The 18,263-nt window shown below is 36.9% G+C and overlaps 2 protein-coding genes across 2 annotated transcripts in view; one reads left to right on the top strand and one right to left on the bottom strand.

The window, feature by feature from the left end:
- kdm7ab (lysine (K)-specific demethylase 7Ab) overlaps positions 1 to 6,471 on the bottom strand; it is a 30,249-nt gene extending 23,778 nt beyond the window's left edge. Inside the window, exon 1 of the mRNA XM_077210641.1 lies at positions 6,255 to 6,471. Within this exon, the coding sequence (XP_077066756.1) occupies positions 6,255 to 6,352 (98 nt within the window). The 5' untranslated portion in view covers positions 6,353 to 6,471. The remainder of the gene's footprint in view (positions 1 to 6,254) is intronic.
- A 2,195-nt stretch (positions 6,472 to 8,666) lies between these two features.
- Positions 8,667 to 18,263, top strand: part of ccnd2a (cyclin D2, a) — a 171,874-nt gene continuing 162,277 nt past the window's right edge. The window contains exon 1 of the mRNA XM_077210666.1: positions 8,667 to 8,804. The gene's annotated coding sequence lies outside the window, so the exon portion shown is untranslated. The remainder of the gene's footprint in view (positions 8,805 to 18,263) is intronic.

Here is an 18,263-nt window from a genome sequence, read left to right as displayed (position 1 = left end):
TGTGGAAGTGTAGGGTTTCAAAGTTGGGTGTCAAAGCAGAACCTGACAATGAACTCCCACATCCATCAGTCCCAAGCTTGAGTTACTCATCATTTAGCAGACACTTTTCATCCTGTGCGACCTACAACACTCTAATTGCAAAGACTCCCTGGAATAAACGGGTTAAGTGCTCTGCTTCAGGGCATAATGATAGAACAGTAAGATAAAGTGGCTGAGCAGGATTGTGAGGTGAACCTCAACCTGCACCCTTTGTGTTAGCTAAGCAGATCTTCACTGCAAAGAACACCGTTTTGATGTGTGGCTGCACTTATTTGCTAAATTAAGCCAAGCTGAGGGAAGTCGGGGAGGAAACTGTGCGCAAAAAAAAAGCTCAGCCAACACACAGTGAAGCAGCAGGAAGCATAACATAAAATGAGGGCAAAACTAAATAAACTAAAGCCTTTCCCTCTCCTTCTTTATGTTTCTTTGTGAAGAAACCAACTGTCTGTTTTAAACGCAGGCAAGCCCCTGAGAGTAATAAGCACAGGAAGCAGTATTTGGCATAGGAAACTAGGCTTTACTGCTTCAAACCCACAAGCTTGGCCCAGACCATCACCCCAACAAGAGCAGGGCACTTCCTCTAGACGCAACTGTGCTGCAAACTTTTGGAGATCAAAACATAAACAAGACTGCAACTGCCATTAAAAATAGCATAGAGCCTTACAGTTTAAACTAGAGATACACTATCATTCAGAAGTTTGGGGTCAATAAGTCTTTTTTAAATAATTCAATACTTTCAATACTTAATACTTCAAATAAATTCTGTTGCGTTGAACTTTCTATTCAAAGAATTCTGAAAAAAAAATCTATCACGGTTTCCACAAAGCACCACATCAGAATATTAGAATGATTTCTTAAGGATCATGTCACACTGAAGACTGGAGTAATGATGCTTAAAATTCAGCTTTACTATCACAGGAATAAATTACATTCTAAAAGATATTAAAATAGAAAACATTGTAACAATTCTATATTGTAATAATAATAATAATAATAATAATATTTCACAATATAACAGTTTTTAGTGTATTTCTGATCAAATAAATCTAGCCTTGGTGAGCATAAGCGACTTCTTTCAAAAACACTTAAAAAAAATCTTATCAACCACAAACTTTTGAACGGTACTGTATTGTTTTATTATATTAATTATTTTCAAGTTTCCACTATCCAACATACAGAACAGATTTATAGTTGTTTGTTGCCAATCACTCATTTCACTACAAAAATAAAACAAATAAATAGTAAAATAATAGTATATTTTGAATCAATGATGTCACATAATGATGAATATTATCAAACTGGAGTGTCTTATGATATTCAAAAGAGTCTAGTATTTTGTGATGAGTGAAACCAAACCTGTGGTTTGAGGCGACATTCCCACAGCTCAAACTATTTTCCCTTTTCAATTCATTGAGATACAGAAACAGCCCGTATTAGTTATGGCAAATGTGACAGATGACCAATGAGATTATGCAGTCTATTCATAAAGTGGATAATGGTTATGAAATCATTAGGTTGCCAACTTAAGGCCGTTAATTATAACCGGCCTGTGAAAAATCAATCTGACAAACGGCTCAAATAATATTATTACCGAAGACTATGGAAAACCGATATGGAGTTTAGAATAATGCATTTATATTCATGTGAGATATTTTATAACTTACTAACTGTATACAAATAATTTTCTTTCAGAAAACAATGTATGAAAATACATCCGATTTTATTTGATCCTAATTAATATTGTGAAGCAGCACGTGATCATCTTGTCATCATTAAGAATCCCTAATGTCACGTACAAAAACAGGGGTGACTTTTCGACCAGGCCAATCCTACTAAAAACCTAGGCTGACAAGACAGAAGTCGTCTATCTCTCCTCAGAGGGACGTTGATGAATGGGGCTTTGAACTTGCCTCTGGGCAGTGGGGCCTTCATTAATCTTTCTCCTCCTACAAACACACAAGCACACCCACGCACGTGCATCAAGCATGCAAACACATTATTCAAAAGATAGAGACGCACTGATTCACAGAGCTCAGAACTGGTTTAGGAGACGAACCATTTAAACAAGTCATTAGGTAACATTCCAAGGTCACTGTAAATCTTGCAAAACTGGCCTGCACCTGGTAGGTAAGGCATGTATGTTTTTTTTTTTTTTTTTGTAAGATTGAAACTGTACATCAGAGCCTCTTGTCACCATCAGGCATGAATATCAGGAGTTTTGTAAATCCTGCCTCCCAAACCAGGCTGTGCACGGAGCCAGATAACAGCCAGGCCCGGGCAACCGGCAAGACAGCTTAATCCCATTGGTGGCAGGCAGCAGTGACACACTGAACCTTTGAGTAACAGAACAAAACGCATCAACCACGCACCCCACAAACATGATTATCCCGTGTTATCAACAGTGCCAGTGGGCACCACAATGTTGTGATACAGAAGCCCCTTGGCAAAATTAAACATGCAATTTAAATGCAGAGGCCAAATAATGCAAGTATGCTTGAAAACCACGGTAATTCATATTCTACAATAAGGGTGGGAAATTTGGGTTGTGACCGGTTTATGATTGGCCTTTAATGCTGGTATTAAAGGGGTGTTAAAACGCATTTTTTCAAAGGCTTGATTGTGTTTGTGGGGTGCACTGTAACATGTTCATGCTTCGTTTTTTAAAAATTGCATTATTTTTCATATATTTTACCTTTATTCTACACTGCTCTGTTCCTCCTTGTAAAAAAAGGTCTGATGGTTTCCGGGTTCTATGAAGCCAGTCCCTCAAAACTACGCAATGGGCTCAGATTGGTTAGCTGGCCCAGTGTGTTGCGATTCGCTAACCGTCTAGTGCACGTTTCCCGGAAACGTCACACTCCGTACCTTTACCGGTAGTTTGTGCTTTGGTGTATTATAAACAATGGCGTCAATAAAACCAATCAGAATTAAAAAAGTTACTAAACCAAACGTTTCAGAAAGGTTTGTTTTTTGTTGTTCGCTCATTACTTTTTAGACTTTTTTGTTATTTAATTGTACTAATTATTATAGAATTACAAAAAAATAAGCTCCATAAGAATTTCATATAATCGTTCTAACAAATTATACTACAGTCCTCAAAGGGATTTTTTGAGTAAAGACTGCGGATCTATAGTGATCGTTTCTGACTGTATGCCACCGTTACTTTTGTATTTTTAGAACGATTGTAGACAAATATCTGTCGACAGAACTATTAACCCGAAACAAACACTAAACATTGGCTCAACTACAGTAGCCAAATCAAACACAGAACCATGTTTAGCATGCCTGTAGATAAACAAGCATGTAGATAAACATAAAAGCTCTAATCAAAGAATAAATTACACTAATTCCAAATTCGCTGTTGAGATTAAAAAAAAGTTTGTAACGTTAGGTGTTTGTCGGATAACGTTAAGTATGAATGAGCATTTAACAAACCAGCAGAGCCAAACAGCGTTGTCATTTGCTTACTTCCTTGCTACAACGTACAATTAACAATACAAACTATTACAGAAAAACACATAGACGAAAAATAAATCATACTTACAGGTTGTGGCTCGTAAACAAAAGCTTCTGTTTTTAAAGTTGGAACTGCTCCATCTTTCAGAACACGCTGATGTGCGAATCATGCATTGAACTCGCCACGATTGTGGAAGCTTAAAACCGTAAAATGTTCAGCACATAGAGTAAGATTTGGGTCATAATTATGAGGGACCGAGTTAAAAATAAATTAACCATTGAGCCCTAACTCCCTCGTCCCTAGGAAGACTGAACAAAGTGGACCTGCAACCGGGATGAAAATAACCGTAGCGTTTCGACGGCATTGCCACAACTCATCTCCAAAACAGCAATATAAAATGGCCTCGACCCACTTCTTAAGTATTCTCAGAGGAGGGGTTTATGTAAATAATGGGATATGCTGATGTCAGCGACTCCGGAGGAATGTCGTGTAGTCCAAAACCGGCTGTTTGCTGTAGTCCTTAGAAATTGAATTTTTAAAAAAAGCAAATATCTCCCTTTGCTTTGAACTTTGAGCTCTGTAACTTTGCAGATGTTGTTTATCCTCAAACAGCAACATTACACACTAGCTAAAGTTAGAAAAATGAAATCATGTTTTACCACCCCTTTAAGAAACTGAATTCAAACCTGCATTTAGTCATGCGTTAAGAATAAAAACGTAGCCCAACTTCAAGCGTTTTCTATTTTAATATATATTATTTTAATATACAATTCATCCCTGTGATGGCAAAGCTGAATGTTCAGCATTATCACTCGAGTCTTTCATTTGGGTGGAAAACGCACATCCTTTTCCAAAATTTAGAAAGTGCAAGAGTATATTTGTAACATTATAAATGTCTTCACTAATACTTTTAATCAATTTAATGAATCCTTGCTGAATATTTTTTTTAATCTTACCCAAAACTTTTATATGGTAGTTTATCACGTTTTCCACAAAAATATTATGCAGCAAAAACTGTTTTCAACACTGACTGACAATAATAAAAAATCAGCCTATGATTTTTGAAGGATCATGTGACACTGAAGAGTAATGATGACTGCAAATTCAGCTTTGCATCACATAAATAAATCACAATATATTAACATAGAAAGCAGTTCTTTTAAATTGTAACAGTATTTCACAATATTAATGCTTTTGTTGTATTTTGATTAAATAAATACAGCCTTGATAAGCAGAAGAGGCTTTCACATTTAAACACTTGTCCCTTTATTCAAAACTTGTGACCGCTAGTGTAAAGATTTACAAGTAAACAAACAAAAAGTAAAAGTGCCAGTCAGCTATATCACACTTATAAACAAGCAGCACGACGTTCTTGCAATTTCTTTTTCATCCTGAGCATTAACACAGCTTCAGCTCCACGTTATTCACGTCAAACTGTACCTGTCCCTTTAAGAGGCGGAACCATATGGCCATATTTGTATAACTGGGGGATTTAAATGCCCGACCCCTGCTGTCAATCAAAAAGGCCAAACAATCACAGAAACCTTAGGGGCTGCGCTTCTTTACAAGCGTGTCTTTCCCTTTTACATTTAATACTGCCATTAAACCTAGCAAACCCCAAAATTGGAAGCTACTTTCCAAGCAATCTGTAATGCACATTCAAGGCACTTAACGAGAGAAATAGGCAAGGGTCTGATCTCGTAAACTCAACCACACGTCTTTGTTTAGTTATAGAGCCCCCCCCCCTTCCCCGTGTAACTTTTCATCGAAACCCCCCACGTTTCTTCACGCTTCACGGACTGACTGCTGCAGAAACCCCAACAAAGAAACAACCTGGATGTCAAATAGCCTACATTTAATTTACGAGCTAAGAGCAATAAAAGTCCCAATATAGGCTGCATAAAACATAAAGCAATCGCAAGTCACCAAAAATATCCAGATTATGGTGAAAGTGAATTTCAAAGAATGTAATACTATTAAAATATTAAATATTAAACTATTAAAAAGAAACTAAGTTTTGTACGGTTTATAATATTTTTCCCCACAATAACAAACAAAAACTTAATCAAGAGGAAAATATCATGCAAGAGTTCACTCGCAAGTTTCAGCACCAGTCGATCATGCTTTAGCACATATTCCTTGTCTAACCGTTTTCTTTTTTCATTATTACTGCATGTTATTTTACTGCTTTGTTACATCTAATCTTATATAACATTCTAATAGTTAGCTTTTTGGCATGTACAGCACCCAACTGCAGTTAAATGTACAATATTAATAACCTTCACTTGTCTGGTCTGACACCACACAATCTCACGTGCACTTCAACATCCATGTCAATGCAGTCATTTATTTCCTTATGTGACAAAAAACTACACGAGGACAAATGTTGTCCATGTCAGCTGATGCTCTGAAATCCTGGCCACAAAGCTACTGAGAAAACCCTACGTGAACCCATTTTCGCTGCTCTGATCGCTGGGGCTGAATCCATGGAAAACAGTCAAATGTTACTGCAAAACAACAACGAAGCTAGGAAAGACTTAACAGACGCGCAACACGAGTGTTTACATCATGAAAATGGCAACGGGTGCGATTAACGCCTGGAAATATTGACAAAGCAGAACGTGAAATCGTCTCAGTGCGTGCGAGCGAGCTCAACGCGCGGCTTACTGACATCCGAAGTGCCATAGGATTTCATACGCTGGTGTTTTTGTTGCCTTTCTGTCACAACATTTGACGAAGAAACGGTTGCATTCCTTACCTGCCGTGAAACCAGTCCTTACAAATATCACATTCTATCATAAACCGGCTCACATCGTATGGCTGCCGGCAGACGCAATACAGCTGGGCCGTCGCCATCTTCGGACTGTCCCCAAACAACGCAGCCAAGCTGGAATCGGCTTGGGCGGAGATTCCTTCTAATTATGCGGAAACAACACAGAGTGAACGCGAGGGGAGGGGCGTCGAGAGCATGCCGTGACGTCATGCATAAACACGGAGCGCGAGGCACGCCAAATCACTTAATCATTACGTAATACGTGATAATAAAAAGAATGAGGCAAATGAGTTTTGGAGTTGTCCTCGTTCATTTTATTTTTGGTCAAATTTCTCTTCTTTTATTAAGGCTCACATCACGCCCAGCTTTCAACTGTGCTTTAAAATGGTTTTATTTAGTTTTTTCTCCAATGACAAATCTTATAATAAGGAATATTACTTAACAAATCTGCTACTTCTTTTAGCTAAATTTACTATTCAATCATAAATGTAAATTTGGGGGAAATAAGCCTTTGTTTTTAATTTTATGATCAGAAGTTCAACAATACATACAATGTCTCTATTTGTAAACATTTTCATATTTTTTATTAAACCTTTAAGTTCGTCACGGTTTATGTATTTTTTTTTTTTGTTTGTTTTTTTTTGTTTATTCAATATACAGTCTTGTTAAAGACTGTAGTTTCTTTAAAACTAAATTAAAAAAATTAGGCAAACGAGTTAATGATAGCTACAAGTCCAAGATTTCAAAGACTATTTAGCCGAGACCAATAGTTGTTATTTTGTTAATATAAACTAGGGGCTATAGTTTAACGTTAAAAACAGTTAATGTTCATCGTTAATATCATGCAAAATAATATTTTACTTTCATTAGATTTTCTGGTCCCACTTTAAGTGGCTTTAAGTACTATGTACTTACATTGAAACAAATAATTTGATACAATGGACTTATTGTGTACATACATGTTTTTACATTGTACTTATATATTAAAAATACCTGCATGTAATTACAGCTGTAATTAATGTATGTAAATACATTGGTAATTATACTGTTGACCCTTCTCTTACACCTTAACCCACCCTTAAACCTACCCATAACACAACAACATTTAATTTTAATCTATCAGGTGAATTACCGTTTAATTTCAGGAGGTTTAATGATATTATAGGAATACAACAACATATTTAGAGACAAGAAGGCTAAAAGACTATATATTTCTGCAAAATTGAATTCATATGCTTTAATGCCACCATGCATGATGGTAAGCAGACAAACAGAAAAATACTGTAAAAAAAGTTGCTGCCTTAAAATTTTAAGTACAATCAACTTGGATGTTTAAGTCATTCCAACTTAAATTACATTAAACTGACAAAAAAAGAGTTGAATCTTGTATAACAAAATACGTTGAAAATAACTTATTTTGATGAGTTAAAGCAATGTAAAAACAAGTTGTAACAACTTATTGAACATATTTTTTTACAGTGTACATGACAATGAATAAAGTTCTATGACCCATAGCAGTTAGTTAGAGGCAGTCAGTCTTAGTTTTTGGTTTCAAATTAGGCTAATCTGTTTTTAAGCAACTTATTTTAAAAAGCTATGAACAACCTTAAAGAAAAAATGTTGATGTCTAACTTGTAAGACTAGTCTTAGAGGTGTATGCAACTTAACTTACTTTTTAAGTTAAACCAACATCCAACAATATATATATATTTTTACAGTGTAGACTTGATTCAGTGTATAAATGATACAATCATATGCTTTATTTGGTAAAACTCAATTTAATAGGTTGAAATTAAACATATTAACATATTTTAACCTTTTTTTGAAAAGGCACATTTTGTTAATATCCATTTGTTTTTGTTTTTAAATTTTGTTACTCTTCATATTAATGAATCCCATAAAAACAAATCTGCACAGGTCACATTTTTAGGACCACTGTTATTTTTTGTTATTGTGAATTTATTTTGTATGACAATTATGCTCGCCCATATTTTAACATTTAAATTAGCATAAATAAAAAACCTTTTTCTTACTATTTAAATAATATATAATTATTGTATTATTCATTTTAGTTATATGATATTATGCTAATAGTATGGGGGGGCCTAGCCTACTGGTCATAATGTCACTACGTAAAAAGAAAGGATGGTAAATCTGCCCGTTTGCTAGTCCTAAAACTTCGAGGAGAAGGTTGACAATGGCGCCACCTTATGCAAAAACTGATCATAACAGTTGAGGTAAAAGCGCAAATCTCTAACTTACTAAATACCGTTTATACACTGCAAGCGACGCGACAACCTTGAACCGTTCCATTATATTTAACGAATCTGCGACGCGGTGGAATGGCGGCGTTGATTACAGGTTTGTCGCGTCGCGTCAGATGGGCTTAAAGCTTCGGGGCGTCGCCTTGACTCGACCCGGACCAATCGGGATTCTGTTCAATACTTTGTAAACAACACAGTCGCACGCTGTATGAAAACTTTACTACGAGAGGATGTCGCGTGCCGAAGACTGGCAGAAAAATCACTTAATTTGGTAAGGGGCATGTTTAAGATTTCTACAGGCTGTGTGAGTTTAACTGTTTTATCGCGTCGATGATACGAGCACTTTTTTCATCTCTGAAAGAACAAGCGCAAGTAAGATGTTGGCAGACATCCGGGACGTTTGTCGGTGAAAAAAAGTGATTTTTGGTGTATTTCTTTGGCAAAATATGTTTGTTGTGAAACAAAGAGTAGCTTTATGGGTAACTACAGGAATATTGTTAGTATGGTGGTTATTTTCGTCTCGCGTATCTTTCGTAAAATAATGAAGCGTAATGAGATCCTTATCGTAAGTGATAAACTCTTGCGCAATTGAGCCCTAGGGAGCATCGGTTGGCGGCTTACTTATCTTTAGTGGTATTTTTTATATCGTTAAGTTCAGGGGTCAAAGTATGTTTTGTCCATACTTTCATGACTCTTATAGGTGTATGTATGCAATCGTTTGGGAGAGTGTGACTTAAAAATGTAAAAGATTCGTAGTTGTATGCAAATGCTCATTGTAATTTTGTATGGGTCGGTGACGTGACGCTTGTTTTGTACGGAAGTTTTTCAAAATGCGTTAAAATGCATACAAGAATGTTTTTGAATACACTTTGTATCATCCCATTTTAATTCATATGTGTGAATTAAAAGTCATTTTGATGTTTTTTTTTTAAAAGGTTGGAGGTCAAAAATGTCCAGGTGGTGTAACTGTCCACAGATTATAAATAAGAAAAAGAAAATCTCATCAATAAGTTGAAATTCTTAAATTGCATTAAATCTTCTATTAATAAGTAAGCAATGGAGCATTTTTTAAAAAAATATTTATATTTGGAAAACTTTGTAATTCAAGTCAGTGTGGCATAACCCACTTTGTTGTCATGTGACTTTTTAATAAAACACATTTGAACCTTTTTATGAAAATGCACATTTTGTTAATATTATGGTAATGTTTTATTATTTTTTTAAAGCAGTGAATCAATTTTGTTTTAAATATATCTGCAAAACTTTGTAAAGTCAGTGAGGCATAATGCATTGTGACAATGCATTATAATACAAGAACCAATGGTTTTGTCACGATTAAAAAGTATTTCAAACATTTTGACATTTTATGAAATTTTTCTATGGTCAAGAAATTTGGTTACATTTGGTTACTCTTGATATTAATGATTAATCTTTTCTAAAAACAGTTAAAATGGGTTTAAAAAAGTTGTTTACCTCTATGAAAAGTAAAAAAATAAAATAAAATATATTGCAGTATTTTTATTGTTATGGTCACACCACACACTTGTCATTAAATTAAGCCATTAATAATATATACATTTTTAGGAAATGTTATGACCATTTTTCAAAAACCTAAGTGATCAAATCTAGAGTTTGATGGTGTAATGTTCAGCTCAGCGAGTCATTGCTGCCTTTCTAACACAGTGTATGTTTCAAGTGCACCATTAGGTTTAAAAATCCTTGTTGATGGAAGGTATATGGCATTCAATAACACTGTGTTTTTACAGTGTTTGTTTGCTTTTAGTGATGTATGCAGTGCTTCCTTTGAGAAATCTGCCCAACAGATGCTTTTCAGAATGCAAAACCCTAAAAACAAAACAGAAAATGCCTCAGCAGTTTCAGTTTTTGGGTAATGGCAGAGGGTGAGGGGCAGGGCAAGGCAAGGCAGGTGCTCGTATAAGACATTTAACATGAACACAGGATGTGGGTACAGCCTTCATCTCAGAGCCTCGCCTCTGCACGCGCAGCGTTCATCCAGAGTTCTCTCTCCTGAGGAAGAGGAAGAGGAGGAGGAGGAGGAAGAGGGGGAGGAGAAGAAGGGGTGTGGAGGATTGGAGCTTCCTGCCGGGGGGGCTCGATCGGGAACGCAGTGTCTTCTCTGACTCCTGAGACAGAGGCACTCAGATCTTTGTCATTCAGAGAGCAGGTTGAACATTCAGTGGTCCTCACAGCAGTGTATTTGTCAGGACAGATTGATTGATTGATTGATTGATTGATTGATTGATTGGAAATCTTGGATATCTCAATAATCCTTTGCATTAAGAGTGTTTAAAGCACCCTTCTTAGTTTAAAATCAAAATGGCGGATCTCTCCGTGTGGCCGTTATGGTTGATTTATCTCCTACGCATACTGTCACCTGCTGTGGTTTTAAAGAGACTTGACTTCTGAGAAATGACATTGTTGACTTTCAAGATCAGCGTTTCAGTTAGGAAGAACGTAGAATGACTATACAGTGTGTGTGTGTGTGTATATGTGTATATATATATAGCCTATATATATATATATATATATATATATATATATATATATATATATATGTATATGTGACTAGATGTGTGCCTAAATTCAGTTGCTTTTAAAAAAAAATCTAAATCTTGATAGTATCCCTTCAAGTCACTGTGTTTTCACTCTCACAAAAATTATTACCTAAATTTTAAAGTATATATATACCTATATTATACCTACATAGAATGTAGGTAATTCATTGTGGTGGAGAAAATGCTCACTCAACGTGTGCATCCTTAGACTCATACCGTGCGTTCTTTGTTTTGTTTGTTGTGCTTCTGAAGCGGAAATGACGATAGTTGTCTTCTGAGCAGCTGTTTGTGGGACTGATAGCATGACAGTGAAAGGCTCATCTGGGTCGACTCAACGTCATGGTTTCCTGGCATCTATGCAAATGGAAACAAAGAAAGCGGAATTTGTGAGACATAAACAAGAATGTTATTGTCGTATCGGCCTTAATATATACATATCTATATGGTCTATATCTATACAAGCTATATATACTATTTTCTTTCCTTAATCAGTTACTATTGTAATTGTTGTAACAGGTAAGAGGTAAGTTGTAGTTGTAACAGGTAAGCAGGCCAAAAGCGACGATAGTGAGTTTAGTTAAGATGGTAAGATAATGAACCATGAGGTGAATCATTTTTATATTAGTACGAAAGAAAATAGTAATTTTTCTTGGGAAGTGGCTTAGCAATAAAAGCTCTAACTTCAGTATGACTTATTCATTATGGTAAATGGTTTGCATTATAAACAGGAAGACCATAGCTCAAATTGTACATGGGGAGTTTTTTACCTTATCTCTTTTGTAAAGTCCCTCAAACTGGTTTGACTCAGTTTATGCTGTAAAAATTACAGAAAATTATGAAATCATGTTTACCTAGCACAAAACAGAGTGTTAAATCTCAACAAAGAACATGACAGCTATACTTATCACAAAGGAATAAGGAAACATGATACATTTATTTGAAAACGCTGCCATCTAGTGGATGGAAGATTAAGGTCAGAGACAGTTTGGTAACATTTTCTGTTTATGGTACTGCAAAAAGGAAATATACGTTGAACATAAACAAAAAGCGTTTTTGTAAATGCCATATTGGGACATCATTTGCTTCTAAACATGTAATGTGGCTCGCTGGAACCTTCTGGAACATACAAGCTGTGCTCAATTTTCTTTTTCTTTTATTATTTTTCTAATTTTTTAAATATTATATCATTGTTAAAATGTATTGCTATTATGTATATTATGGTTTATATTATTTATATATGTATAATAATAATGTTTATATATTTATTGTATAATATGTATAATATAAATAATAGATACATCAACAGTATTATTTTATTGCTGTATTTATCAATATTTACTTTTATTTTTTTGTTTTCAGTTTTAATTCTAATTTTAGTCATTTGTATTATTGTTTTATATTTCTGTTTAGGTTATTTTTATTTTAGTTTTTGGTTCAGCAATTTCAGCAAGTCAAATTTAAAGTATTTATTTCAGTTAGTTGCCAGGGTAACATTTATCGATCTTCTAATATTTAATCAATTTAAATAAATCACCGATAACAACACTGTAAAACAATACATATGTTTTAAAAAATAGATTTATACCCATATGAATTATATTTTACTTTTATTTTCGTTGTAACAATGAAAGACACATTTTAAATCTGTGTTGAAATCAATAAAACTTGAGTAGCCTATTACTTGTGTTCCAGTAGGTGGCAGCAAACACCTACTTGTGGGTGATGGTTACCTACTTGTAACTACTGATGGTTAATGCTTCTCAAAGAGGGATTTTTCCTTATATTGTGAACTTTAGTAGGCTACTTGATATCCTCTGCTTTCGTTAACAGAATGTATGAGGCACTGTCATATTCACCGCTAGTGGATTTTAGCTTTTAATATGGCACGTTAACACTAAGCAGGATATTAGGCTACCTACTGAGTAACCCGAGCCGTTTGTGGTCCACGACTGAAAAATAATGAATAAAGAGTAATATTGACACATAGGATCCAAAGTTCATTGACATAGCCTACTGTAGGCCTACGCACGCACATTGGGAAAGAGCTAACGTTAGCGTGACTCGACGTTTGAAATCAGACCCTGGCGTCTCGCACGCAAAATCTGGGCGAAGTGAGGGATTGATGCAGCTGAGAGATGCATACGAGATAGAGGGAGGTTTGTGTCTGAAAATGAGAAGCTATGGATGTAAATGTGGCTAAAGTGAAGTACTGTATGTAAAAACGGGCGGTCAGCAGGAAAACTCCGCGGTAGACCGTCTCACCTTCCTGTTTAAGCACTAGCCTGCTCTTAATTATCCTGGGATCAACAGCTTAATCATGCCCGGCCGACTGTAGACTCTTAATTAGAACAAATAAATGAACCAGAGTCGTGGTGTTCACACAGGAGTGCCTGTCGACAGGACGCAAATATTGTAGGCCTAATTGATTTCTTTGGGAGATCACTCTGTCTTTCTTGCTCCCCTTGGATGATGGTGGTGTGTGCTTAACTATCAAGCCTCCTTTGGTTTTAACAGTTTAAGAAAGACCATGCTGTTTTTTTATTCATCACAGGCTTAACCCGTTATGGTCATCATCATCTTTTATTAAAGCCTGTTTTCCTCAGGGAATCTGTGTGGTTTCAGTGGAGGGACACACCAAACCGACACCAAAGAACTGACGCTGATGAAATCCGACTGTGTTGTCGCCTGCGTCGTGGAAAAGCTGCACTTGAACCTATGACTTGAACAAACCGAAAGAACTACTGCCGACTTGTCAGCTAGCATGTTTGTTTCTCGCCTGCGTGTAAATGAGACAGCTGTAAATTTCTGCTGATATATTCATCTATATTCATTCAATAAGGGAAACCGACTCAGCAGGCAGCAGATACACAAACCATAAACAAAGCAGTGCATGCTTACCGTTTTGTGGATGCTCATCCACAATTGAGGATTTTTTTGGACAAAAAGTTAGTTCCGAGAAGCCTCAAATCGGGCCACACACCGCAGATCGTTGGGGTGTGCAAATGGGGCCCAAAACCGGTCTTAAAATCTTCAAGTGTGTGGTGGACAGCCTTAATTGAACCAAAAACGCCAAACTTGCCACTTCAGATTTTTGAGCCATGTTAGCAATTAGCATTGATGTGTAGTAACGTGGCTTAATATGAGTAGTACTGTTTAAGTTTATGGTAACTGTAACAAGGTTCGAGATGTATAGGGAAGGAAGAGGACAGGGTCGGCTTGCGGAGACTGTTTGTGTTTATTAGAAATAAACAAAAGAACAAAAACAAAGACGCGCACACGGCGCTTTCAGCATCAAACTCCCAAAATCCAATATCATCAGCGAGATCACCCACAGATCTCCATGCCAATTACGGAAACAAGACACAGGTGTTTGTCATTCACACTTAACCCGCTCACCCATCGCATCTCTTCCGACTCTCTCTCCTTTTGCCGACCTCGCTAAACCACGCCTCCCCTGCCACAGTAACCTATGTCTTCATTTAGATAGCAGGATGAATGTCTTTATTTGTGCATTCTTACACATAGCAGTCAGTGAGCTCACTTGTGTGGGAACCTCAGGGCACGCCGACTGAGAACGGCCTTGATGGATGTCTGACCCTCTCCCACAATCCTGCTGTTTCTAGACTGTCCCATCTCTCCCATCAATCCTTATTTCACTTTAATTCCAGCTCTTCCACAAACAAATAGTAAATCCTGACATCAGTCCTTCTTCCAGTTTCCACCACAGGACTCAAAACAGCGTGTGACATTCACGGCTCTCTAAAAGGCAGCATTTCGCAGCTATTGTTCTGCAATAGGCTGCAATAGTTTTTGCCTGTTTTTACTGCTAAATGAGAATGGGTCTCGGGACTGGCCTGGGGAGCAAAAAGTGCACCCGGCTGAATAATTGTACTTTCCGCTATAGCCAATTGTGTGAATGAGTGTTTTAAAGTGTTTTTTGCTCGAATAAAGCTGATAATAAAGCTAATTCAGTGAAGCTGAGAATGGGCGAGAGGCCTTTAACACTCAATAAGTTGTGTAAATAGCTCTGGCAAGGGCGCTCAATAGATCTCAATGTTAGGGGGACCGCAAGCGACTGTTCAGTCAAAACTGAACCACTGGTTTTGAAAATCTCCATCTGTGGTTTTCTGTTCTAAGGGCGCTGCCAGCTTGTTCGTCACCATCAATGTTGCTTAATTTCTGAAGGACAGGCCTGTTACGGTGACGTCGTCGGTCAGCTTTATTTCAGCTATGTAAAGTAATGACCTCACGATATGAAATGAATATGCACAAATGCTGCGATTCATCAGCCAGGTAGAGCAAATATGAGTTTTTTTGTGTGTGTGTTACCCATGTATGCCCTATATACAGACAATGGTGGGTAGATTACTTACAAATTTTAACCTATTACTGAAAACAAATTAGGCTACATTATGAAAATTGTAGTTAGTAGCATAATCTATTACATTACAGATTTTATGTAATATAATCCGACTACTTTTAGATTACTTTTGACCTAATTTGTTTATAGCAGTTTGTTTATAACAATTTGTTATAGTTGCGTGACTAGTGGCAGGCCTGTGTGTGCAATTCCATGTAACTCAAGACTTTCTGAACATTTATAAGCATGAGACTTCTTTTAGAAAGGGACATTTAAAATATAAAAATGAAGAATTGGGGAGAATAAATGAATTCTGACTAGTTTGCTGGCATTTTGTGAATATTAAGTAATAGTAGTCTGATTACAAGTATTTAAAAATGTAACCTAATAATACATTTTTTTAGAATCTGATTACGTAATCCAGATTACATATAATCAGTTACTACTCAGCAATGTCTACAAGCCAATCAGATGCATCACTCTGTATGATGTCATCACGCAGTTTTGGGTACTTACTTGGATACTCCTTAGCTTGTTAAAGAAAGTCACGGTGTACTGCAAGACCCGCAGGTACCCCTAAAGGTCCCAAATCCCCTCCCCGGCACAGCGAACCCTAACAGGGGGAACAACCACAGCCTTTGTTGGCCGCCCCATGGAACTTACACACAGTTAATATAGACTTTTCCCACTGCCTCTGCCAAGAGTCTAAAGTCATTTAATGAAGTGGCGCTGAGTTTGGAAGGAACCAGTGTGCTGCTCGGCGCTGACAGAATGGAAAAAGCGGGCGCTGTGCGCGCAGAGCAGGACCCTGATAGCTAGTCACCTCCGCGGTGCCGAACACAAGAACACCATTGAGACCATGCAGGGATCCAGCCTTAACCTTGACACCCCCTTCTCACGCCGTCAGAGCGATACGCATGCACAGTTGCACGCTAGTCAGAGGATTGCTGAGCAGGGGCGGGTGCCGCCTTTGTTGTGGCGGTAATGGATCTGTTTCGAGTAGTTCTTGGGAGGGCTGCCTGAAACGAATTACTGGTGAAGCACTTACTGGGGTTTATTATATTTTATAGATCTCTCTGTCTTCTTTTGGATCGATATCTGGGTCTATGACGTATTGTGCCCATGATAAAGAGAAAGAAAGGCCTTTTAAAATTTAGTAAAAGAGGCGCCAAGTTAAATGTACTTATTATATTCATGCTGGTTTCATATATGGTTTTTATAAACTTTTTCAAGAAAAGTTAATGACTCTAAAAATGTCATATGGTGTAACCATTAAGTAAAAAGCAATACATATTTTCATTACACCTTGAATACATGAATACAGCATACACATCTTAATAATTATTTTTGTTTATTAATGTATTATCATTTATACATTATTGTTACATTTAATAAGTTGCACAACTTGACATTTTAAAGATCAAATTACCTGATATTTTACGAGTCTTAAGCGAGAGTCATGTGGTCCGAAGGGATCCTCTCTATGCTATAATTTTCTGTTCTACATATATGTATATATATATTCTGAATGTTGACTTTCTAAATTTTGTATTAGTTTTTTAAAAATTAATATGCAGTTTTGTTAATTATTCAGGATTTCTTTAAAGAAATATTAATAGAAAATTATTTACTTTACATTTTTTTTCTCTATGACAATTGTCCCTTTTTCACTTTATGCCTAATCACAAATTCAAAATTAGTTTTGAATTAGAATTTCTAAAAAATGCTAATCATAGAAAGGGAAATCACTGAAGTTATGGTATATTTGAAATGTACAATATTTTTTTATTAGTTTATCACATCATTGACCTGTCTGTGAATCGCTTTGTGATTTCCTATAACTCATGAGTCTTTAGCATGTAGCTGGTCCCCTCTAGCTGCCCCGCTCCCATTCAGATATCAAACAGTATGTTCACAGATTGCTTCCTCTTGCGCTTTCCCGTCACGCAGCTGTTTGGTTGCGAACCCCCCTCCTGCCACCACCAGAACCCTTCAAGTGTCATCTTCCTCCAGTTTGATTCACAGTCCTCATCCGTTTCTCTCTCTCATAGACCCACACTGCCTACTGTTCTCCCCTAACCATTGAGGGACTGTCATCACACCGACTCAGTGTGTGTCTTTCAGAGAGCGCCTTGTTTTCATGGAGTCCATAAGCCTTCCCATAAATCCTCACACAATGTGGTTTTGTCTGGGCTTCGGATTTTGAGAGCAGGGCCGGGGTGCCTTCGCTGCATCTGCAGGGCTCCTGTCGCCCTGGCTCCACGTGTCTATGTGCCTCTAATGAGGCCTGCTGCCCAATACACACAGAAACAGAGTCATTCACCCTGCCTGTGTTCAGCTGTGTGCCGTTATGCCAAGCGCCTCTTTTCCAGCATGCCGCTGCGCTGCCCTACTTCCTTGTTGAGGCTCAAATGAACTCGTTGTCTTTAGTCTTGATCCTATAGCTTGAATGTATTTCAAGTTCCCTGAATAGTCTTGCATACGTTGATTTGAATAATGCATAAGCTCCAAACTCAAGTTTGTCCCCACCAGATTTCTTTTAACTAGCAATAGTCTCAAACAGCTTCACTAATAGGATTAAGCTGGCTGACCAGAATTTTTTTTTTAAGTGAACAGCTAGACTAGTTCCAAACTAGCCATTGCCAGTGTTAAACGTAATGTTCAAAATTAAATTGTTGGTGGGTTACCTAGTCAGCTAATTGGAAGCCTCTTAATGGTGGTGGGACTCAATTAACACATACTGAAATTTGTCATGCACACTGTATGCATACCTAAACGTACACATAAAAAAATG

The sequence above is a fragment of the Siphateles boraxobius genome, unplaced genomic scaffold, assembly GCF_051911475.1.
Source record: "Siphateles boraxobius isolate OS27281-9 unplaced genomic scaffold, OSU_SipBor_1 65, whole genome shotgun sequence".
Classification (NCBI taxonomy): domain Eukaryota; kingdom Metazoa; phylum Chordata; class Actinopteri; order Cypriniformes; family Leuciscidae; genus Siphateles; species Siphateles boraxobius.
Note: the sequence above shows the minus strand (reverse complement) of the source record. Positions and strands in the feature narration are given on the sequence as shown.